Source organism: Gavialis gangeticus, unplaced genomic scaffold (assembly GCF_001723915.1).
Source record: "Gavialis gangeticus isolate Ggan-Ray unplaced genomic scaffold, GavGan_comp1, whole genome shotgun sequence".
NCBI classification, from domain to species: domain Eukaryota; kingdom Metazoa; phylum Chordata; order Crocodylia; family Gavialidae; genus Gavialis; species Gavialis gangeticus.
The window spans coordinates 46,357,096-46,366,132 of NW_017728998.1; the positions used below are offsets into that span (position 1 = coordinate 46,357,096).

General features: G+C 40.7%; 1 protein-coding gene across 10 annotated transcripts in view; it reads left to right on the top strand.

Moving 5' to 3' along the window:
- The window catches only part of CNOT1 (CCR4-NOT transcription complex subunit 1), a 137,605-nt gene that overhangs the window by 15,086 nt on the left and 113,482 nt on the right, over positions 1-9,037 (top strand). For all 10 annotated transcript variants that reach the window (XM_019505839.1, XM_019505844.1, XM_019505848.1 and 7 more), the window contains exon 2: positions 1,947-2,220. In XM_019505839.1, coding sequence (XP_019361384.1) covers positions 2,119-2,220 — 102 coding nt within the window. In that variant the 5' untranslated portion in view covers positions 1,947-2,118. The remainder of the gene's footprint in view (positions 1-1,946; positions 2,221-9,037) is intronic.

The window sequence follows — 9,037 nt, forward strand, 5'->3', positions numbered from 1 at the left end:
TTAATTATTGTAATTCCTTGGTCCTAAAGCTTCCAGCAGAGCCTCTCTATTGCCTGCAGCTTTTGCAGAACGTAGTGGTGTATTTGCTCACGGGTTTCAGTAACTGTGATCACATTACACCCACCCTGCATTCTTTACATTGGCTGTCTATAATCCGGCAGATTGATTTTTTTACTCTTGATGCTGTAGTACCATGGGTATATTGCGTGATTCCATTAGAGAAGTAATGTTTGGAAACTGGAATCTTCAGCTAGCTTCCAGTGGGCCACTGCTTCAGATTCTTACATGAACGGTGACAGTTGGGTCCTTCATTAACCTTCTGTTGATTCAACTTTCCTTTCTGTAGGATAGGCCCACATGTCAAATGTAATAGTAGTGTTGAGCATGGCTTGCCTTGTTCAAATTTGCAACTGAAGCGTAGTTTTAAAGATCCCCTTAAGGCCTTCCCCCTCCCAACACTTCTAAAGTATGAAAGCAGACAGTTTTGAGCCTGCCGTGAGCCTTTGCTGGGAAGGGCAGTATATAAATTACGTAAACTAGTGAGGAAATTCTTTCGTGTAAATATACAGATCACCTGCCAGCCTAATATAGAAGAAGCTGTTCTCTTATCTGTTGATAGCATATCCTGTATTTAATTTGATTTAATTAAATTTAGTGGTGCAGATAAATGCTTCTACATGCCCCTAAACATTTTAAAGATGAGCTGCCCCTACTGTAATAATACACACCCTGTGCCTGCCTTCTCCGTGGAAATATGTCCTAACATGTACTACTCATTTGGCTGTTATTTTTCTTGCTGCTTTCTGGCAGTATGCTTTAGTCTATTTAAAGATAGAAGGCTATTGCGCCCCTGGCAGGTTGTTGGTGACCCCTGTGCTTGTGCACTTCAGACCCAAGTGTATTTTCAATTCAGTGAATCTTAAGAGCCAGAATGGAGCTGACTGATTACAACAGCTTCTCAATAAAGCTTTCATTTTTCTATGGGACTAGTTTCTCAAGGTGTTTAGATATGCAGTTTTTATTCTGGGATGTGGTCTTACTGCATTGGCAGTCCCATACCTGACAAACTAGATGTCAGTAGTTAGGCTTTGTGTTGTCATTGAAATTTGAAGTTGGCAAGCTGTACTGTTCAGAATAGAGGGCTTACAGTAAAAATTTAAGATTTGTTTACTATGGTTCTTCTTTTGTTTATAGCTGCTTGCTGTAGTTGGGGAGTTGCACTGTATTTGGACATAAAGTCTGAAGCAGGACAGAATGCTGAAAAAATGGGTCAGAGAGCAAATTGTCCCAAAAATTTTATTTGAGGCTTTTAGTGTCCCTGATTCTTGTTCTTAATAGTATTTAACTTGGTATTTCATTCTGTTTGTAGCACTAGTGAGAGATTTGTTGTATAAAGTACCTGCATTGTCCCTTTTGTATGTTCAGGTTAAGTGTGTTGTTAATTCTTCAAATATTGCTGAATAAACATGGTTGGATTGGTGGAAATTTCTCATTTGGAAAAAGACTTCTGTGACAGTTACTTTTTTACTGATGCACCCTAACAGACTATATTAAAAATGACCTATGTTGTAGATTCTCTGTAATGTACATACAGTTGATATAAATATCAAGAGAATATAGAAATTCTTGTTACCAGTTACTTAGTCTGTTAAATGGAATGTAACATAGTCATTTCTTTCTCTGAAACCAAAATGGCTAATTTGCCTTCTTTTTGGTAGTACTGTACTCAGTCATAACACCAAACTTCCACTGCTGTAGGAAGTGTTGTCCCCCTTCCCTCCCATACTGTTTTTAACAGAAAAGGAAGACTTTTACAAAGCTTAAAAGTTCTGGTACCAAGATGAGATAGTATAATGGCAGATTCTTATGTTTTTTAGAAACCCCCATGAATGATGCTTGAAAAATAGCTAAAATCTAATCTAATCCAATGTTGTATTGTTTTCCAGGTGCCATGTTTCAGAACAGAGTAGAACTACTGGGAAAGAAGAGCTGAAGAAACAAAAAGGACCAGAATATAAGATAATTGGGGAAAAAAATTAACCTGTCTCTGAGGTGACTAAAGGGGAATAATGGTGATTTTGCGCCGGGCTCGGCCGCCTGCTTCCGCCCCAACCAGCAATGAATCTTGACTCGCTTTCGCTGGCCTTGTCTCAAATCAGCTACCTGGTGGACAATTTAACCAAGAAAAACTACAGAGCCAGCCAGCAGGAAATACAACATGTAAGTAAATGTATTAGAAGAATGCTGTGGAGGAAACTTTGGAATGGAAGGATGGCATCCATCCCTTCGTTTGAATTGTGTTACAGAATATTTCTTTGTATATTGCTATACCACACTTTCCACTTCCATTTTCCAAGATCCAGAAGTGCATCTCTAACTCTATTGGAAATGAGATTCTTTGGAACTGTTTCATCAGCAGGTTGAGTACCTGAATGCTAAACCATTCTTCTTGTCTGAGCTGACACTGTTAACTTTTTTTAGGTGCATATTTAGTCCAGTTGCTTCAGTTGCTTTTAATCTGTTATGCAGATTTAGCCTGAATTCCTGTCTTTGCACGTGTGTAACACTGACTGAGAAAAGAATCAAGGAAATTGCTTTGTAAATCCAGTGTCAAAATATTTGTTGCACTGAAGTCTTGTGTATATAAAATACATGTTTTTTATATTCACCCAGAAGGTTACTTTCTGGTTCTGAGCTTTGCGGGTAGAGGTGTCCATATCATGTTATCGGTCCGTGTCATATTGGCACCGATAAAAGGAAAATTGACACTATCAGCATCTGGTCTTTTTTGGCTGATGTGGCTGATAATGTCACTAATAAATGGCACATGCATGCACAGCTGCAGTGCAGTACGTAGGTGCCCAGGAGTGCTGTGCATGGAGAGTGGTATCTGGCTGGTAAGTCTGTTGGAGGGGGAGTGAGGGGGAAGGAAAGGGGCATGGAGGGAGGCAGACTGAGGCTCACATGGTGAGGGAATGGCGCTGGGGCAGGCACTGCCCAGCTGGGGCAGGGTGCGGGATGGAGCCATGGTTCATCTGGGATATGGTGGGGCCAGGAGTGGGGCTGGGGTCTTCCCATTTCAGGGGGTAGGGAAGGGGGCTGGGCCAAGCTATGCTTGGGGCAGGCAGCGGCAACGCTGGGAGGGGGGCTACGGTGAATTTTGAGGTGGCTGCAGCCCATACCATAGCTGCCCCGCCGCACTGCTGCCGCCCACCCCAAGCACAGCCTCCTGCCAGGAAGAGCCTGGCATTGCCCCTGGCCTTAGCCCGCAGCGACAGCTTGCCCTCACCATGCACACAGATCGGGGGGCACCCCCCCCAAGGGCTCCCCCAGGGTGCATGCAGTAGCGGGAGCCACCCCCAGGCCCTGTTCCACAACCCGCCCTGGCTAAGCAGTGCCTCCCCCAGCCCCATTCCCTCACTTACTGTGGGGGCTCCATCTGCCCCCATACCCCTTTCCTTCTCCCAAACAGACCTGCCAGCTGGATGCTGCTCTCCGTGTTGCCAGGCTGCTGCATGTCAGCCAATACCGATCCAATTGCCAATATGGCTCATTAAAAATTTGCCAGCGGAATCAACCCCAGGTATCTTACCAGTGCTCCCCTAGTTGCAGGCCAGGCAGGGTAACATACTTTTTTTTTTAATTGCAATTGCACTAGAGATATGGGCTTTTCAGAAAGCTTTCCAGTGCCCTAAACATGGGGAGCTGGAGGAAAAGAAGTTCTTCCTTATGTCCATCCTGAATCAGTCGCTGTGGATTTGGTGACCATTCGATCTTGTCATTCCTTGGGGTGCTCTGGTTCCCCCAAATCCTGATGAGCACCCCTGATAAACTTATAGGTGGCCACCAGATCACCCCTGAGCCTGCGCTTTTCTAGGCTGAAAGTCCCATGGCGCTCTCATCATAAGGTCTGTTTTCCTGACCTCTGATCATACGTGCGGCTCTTCTCTGCACTCTCTCAAGCTTCTCCACATCCTTTTTGAATTGTGGAGCCCAAAACTGGATGCAGTACTCCAGCTGCGGCCTCACCAAGGCCGAGTACGGTGGGAGAAAGACGTCCTGGGATTTGCTTGAGAAGCATGTATGGATGCAAGCCAGCATTTTGCTCGCTTTACTAGCTGCAGCATCACACTGAAGGCTTTTGTTCATCTTGTGGTCAATCATGACCCCCAACTCCTTTTCGTCTGTAGTGCTAACCAGTGTAGCAAAAGGTTTGGAATACACTGCCACCAGAGGCGGTTCAAGCACCCACTTTGAATGCCTTCAGGACACATTTGGATGCTTTATCTTGCTGGGATCCGATGATCCCTGCTGACTTCTTGCCCATGGGGCAGGGGGCTGGACTTGATGATCCTCCGGGGTCCCTTCCAGCCGAAACGTCTATGACATCTATGAAATAGGTGTGATCTGACTTGGCATGTTTATTTGACTTATATTTAGTAACAAAACTAAGAAAGTACCCCCACGTTAATTTTGTATCCCAATAGCCACAGGTATTTGAACTGAAATATTTGATTAGGAAAAAAAATTAAATACAGCACACTTAATGGGGTTGAAATATTATATTCAAACAAATTCAAAGGTTTATGTGGAAATAAATTATTTTTATTGGAATACTTGTAAAAATACACAATGGCACGTACTTCCCTTGCATTGTTTGAATTAAAAAAAAACAACCCATGGCACTGAAAACTGCTGTCACACTAATTTTAGCACACTCAAAGAACTGTGCATGATATGTCACTCATCTGCTTAAACAGAGTTTAACTCTCTTCCACTGAGGTCGTTGCTGTACCTCCTGTTTCATGGTCATTATCTGTAGAATCACGTGCACTTCTTACTAGTTCCATTTTGGAGTCAGATCAATGTCAGACTGAGGCAAATCTGATTCAGAACTACTTGAACCACATTCTCTTTCACTAAAGGATGGTTTTACTGATTAGTCTGTGGGCAAGGGCAACTATCACACTGCATCTTCTTCACTAATTGTGCTTCTGACTGATTCGCCAGAAGCAAGAGATTTTGAGAAATAGAAACAAGCTTAGTGGTGTGTTCATTTGTTAGTCTGTTTCTCTTTTTCGTCTTGTTTGAGCTGAAAGCCTTCCAGTTCCATTCACAAGAAGCTACTGTTGGAGTGCTTAGGATCCTTAGAGCAATCTTGGACAACAGTTGGGTGTTACAGTATCCTTTCCACCATGTGAGAGGAGACATATTTGCTGCCTACCAAATAATGTCTTTGCTCCAAAGTTTTTCTTTTGCGCAGTACTCAGCAATGTCTGTCATCACAGCTATGTCATTGAGGTTGGGGACATTCTTGGCTACTTTCATAATTGTATCAAAAGCAGTAGGTGATTCATCTTCTGATTAAAATGTTGTCCTCTGTGTTGAGGATCCAGAAGGTTTGTTGCCAGATGAAGTGGATGAGAGCAAAACTCAGATCTTAGTAAACATTTGTTGAAGGCAAAAGCTCACTTAGATCTTTCAATCAGTTGTCTGAACATCTCTGGAATATTTGAAAGGCTTGGTGCATCTCCTTCAAGTTTCTTGATAGTCACGGAAACTGGTAGTAGCAAATTGTAACTCCTTGAACTCATACTCAGAATAGTTCATGGCCGAGAATCTGCTTCCGAATGTTCACGAGAATAATCTGGGATACTGTCATCTATTGAAGCACACTGCAAACAGCTCTTTGTGCGCAGCAACCTGTGTAAACACTTTGTAGCTGAGCCCCATCTAGTTTCTCATGGCAATAAAAGTGCACTTTCCTTCCCCTGCTTCTCTTTCTGTAATTTCTTCAAAGTCTGATTAGTAACATGATGATTGTTGAATACCTTCAGAGTTACTTTGCAGCTTGCCAATATTGTGTTCATTGTATTCACACTTACTATGTCCTTTGCCAGAAGATTAAATCCATGAGCAAGACAGCCAGATACTATTAATTGAGGATACTTTGCCTTTCATATTTGCCATGCAGCTTTCATGATGCTCGCATTATCAGTTACAAGGGCTCAACCCTGGAGGGACCTGCACTTTCAATCTCTTCACTTAGTAATTTGGGCTATGTATTCACCTGGTATGAGGAGAAGATTTGATAGCTTTCAGAAATATTGGTTCAGGTGTTGCTAACCTATAATGTTCAATAAAGGATTTCGTTGTATATCAGTCCATCCATATGATGTCGGAGTCAATGATTCTGTTTGACCAATCCTTTGAATAACCATTGTTTGAACTCTGTCATACCCTGAGAGAATGTGACAAGTGATAACTTTGACGGTAACTTGTATGATGAGTGAATTAGTTTTTAATGTTCCTTCCAGTATTGATTTTTTTCAGTTATGGAAAGAGGTGTACCACTTGCAAATATAGCTGAAGCTAATGTCTCCTCTGCTTTTCTTGATTTTTTTTTTTTTTTCTTTTTCTTTTGATATTGTCCACAAAGCTTAATTAAAAAGCTTGAGTGTCTTGAACAGCTACTCATTGTGGATCGCATATCTGGTGACAGTGATCTTGAAAATGAGGATCCTGCTGCTTCTTCCCCCAGACCTGGAAGCTCAACATTTTCATTTTTCCATTTTTTGCAAATCTGCTATTTCACTTGAGCTACCATGTTTCTGCAACAAAAGGGGGAAAATATTTTTAGTTTAGCCTCTTCTAGTCTGGCTTCATCCATCATCAGGAGAAGTGGCAGGAAGCTTGCTTCCCCACCTCCCTGCCAATAAGAACACTCTGCTGCTCTGCTGCCCTGGGACTGCAGAGCCAAAAGAAAGTATAATTTGGCCTCTGCCATTGGCCAGATGTCTAAGCTCGCTCTGCTGGGTTGAAGTAGTTAACTATTTATCTATTATATAATTTTTTGTAAAAATATTGTTAAACCTAAGTCACTGTGGGTGCTTAGTACAAGCAGAAAAAGCAGGATACAAACATCTTAAATAGTACAGAGTTGCATTAGCAAATTTAAAATTATTATATTTTAAAGCAATATAGATGCTAGTCTGTATTGTGTGTTGTTTAACATTCATTTGTTTACTTGCATAGGATTCCTAAAGTAGACTTTTTTTCTCCAATGATTGTTGTTTCACCACTTTGTATTAACTTTCTGTATATGGCTTGTACTCTTTCAGGACAATTTCTACATGTTAAGTGTTTATTCATTCTTGTTGCATTGTTAGCATACTCCTGCCTGCAATATTTACATCTACCAACTTTCTTCCTTCCTTCAGTGGCTTGAACTTCACTACAATGATGCCACACACTAGTTCTGTTTTGTTTTTTTTTTATTAGTCATTATGGTGACTACTTCAAACCAAAAACACTAAAAAAACTAACAGATCTTATGCAAACACATCCAGCTTCCCCAACTCAAGCAAATAAATGTGATGCTGCTCTCTCTTATTGGTTTGAATAGCCTTGAAACTGACTTCAGATTGCCATTTCTAATATTCCCTGTCCCCATCCCCCCATTTTCTTATTTTGAGTGTCCAAGTTATCTGTACTTTGATCAGGATCTTCATCAAGAGTGACTAAACAAGGGATTTAGTGAACCTATTTAAAATGCCATTATAAATGGAAAATATTTTTCCTATAGTAATTGTAATAGATAGGTGCAAATTTCCAGATAAAGTTTTTATCTTGATGTCTTATTAAGCCATGAATTTCTCAGTTGCTGGATTTCTTTAAGCTTGGGGAACCCCATATCTTACTGTGCTACTCCTTACATGACTGCTTTTTCTTTTCTTCCCTTCCCAACAGATATGACTTAGTTTTATTGTTACAGTGTTAAGTTTTGACAATGAGTTGTTTTTGTTTGCTTACAAATCTGTCATGAGGGACTTGTCCTTTACATAACTGTTTTTTCCCTTTTTGTATGTGTTCTGGTATGCTCAAAACGAGAACAGATTATTCCAGGGTTTTACTGAAAGCCTCAAGACTTCATAGTTCGTAGGGTCGGACGGGACCAGAGCAGATCATCAAGTCCAACCCCCTGCCATGGCAGGAAAGAGTACTGGGGTCAAACAATGTGTTAATGCATGGTGAACCATCCTACAGCGATTCTTTAGAGTATTGAATTCCTCCCTCTTATTTCTCTACAATATCAATATCCAGTTTAGGATTTTTTGGACTAGATTTTTATTCCTGTATGGTATTTATGTTCTAGTAAATTGGCCTATATAACTTTACATGTATAATTGTTCAGTACAGTTTCTCTTTGCATACTGTTAGGAGAGACTGCATCTCTATGGCTAAGCAACTTGCCATATACTTGCAGTATATAATGCACATGGCATTGCCTTATCTATTCTTACCTAGCTATCTCTTTTAGCTGCATCCAGATGTGTAGCAGGTACAGTACTTGAAAAGCAGACATGCAGTTGTTTTGTCTTGTATCCAGGATTGGTTACCAAAAGGGTTCTTTAACATTCTGATTAAAACCTGCTTTAAACCTTCTGTTTTTTAAATCATGTAAGGACAACACGTGAACACTAAAATGAGTCAGCTTTCATGAGCATTATTTTTGCAGTTCTTAAGTAGTTATGATTAGTCTTTCAGATTTTGAGTTTTAACACACCCTTACGCTATCAATTGATAACAGGTAAAATTTAATTTTCAAAGCAAAATCTTGAACTTGTTGAGACAGCCTCTTAAGTTTCTGTATCTGGAAACTGAAATTTAGAGCAAGGGATCTCTTTGGGGTTTGTAAATAGGTTTTGTGACCGTCCAGTGCTTCCTATCTAGATGAGGAGAGATTTTAATATGAGAAAGTAAGACCCTCTTATCTAAAGAAATAAAGCTGCCACACATTTAGAAAAGCAAAAATTTTTACCTGGCATGATCTTGTTTGGAGCTGCCATCATAAGACGCATTGGGAAATACTATCATGTCTGAAACGGACATAAGCCATCTTCAAGTAAAGTCCAAATACAATGGTACCTTTTGAAAAAAATATTGTTAGCCATGTTGTAAGTCTAAATACATTACTTAGCATGTGTTTGATATTTTGTGAAGTGTGGTTTTATTTGTGTGTGTGTGTGGGGGCTGG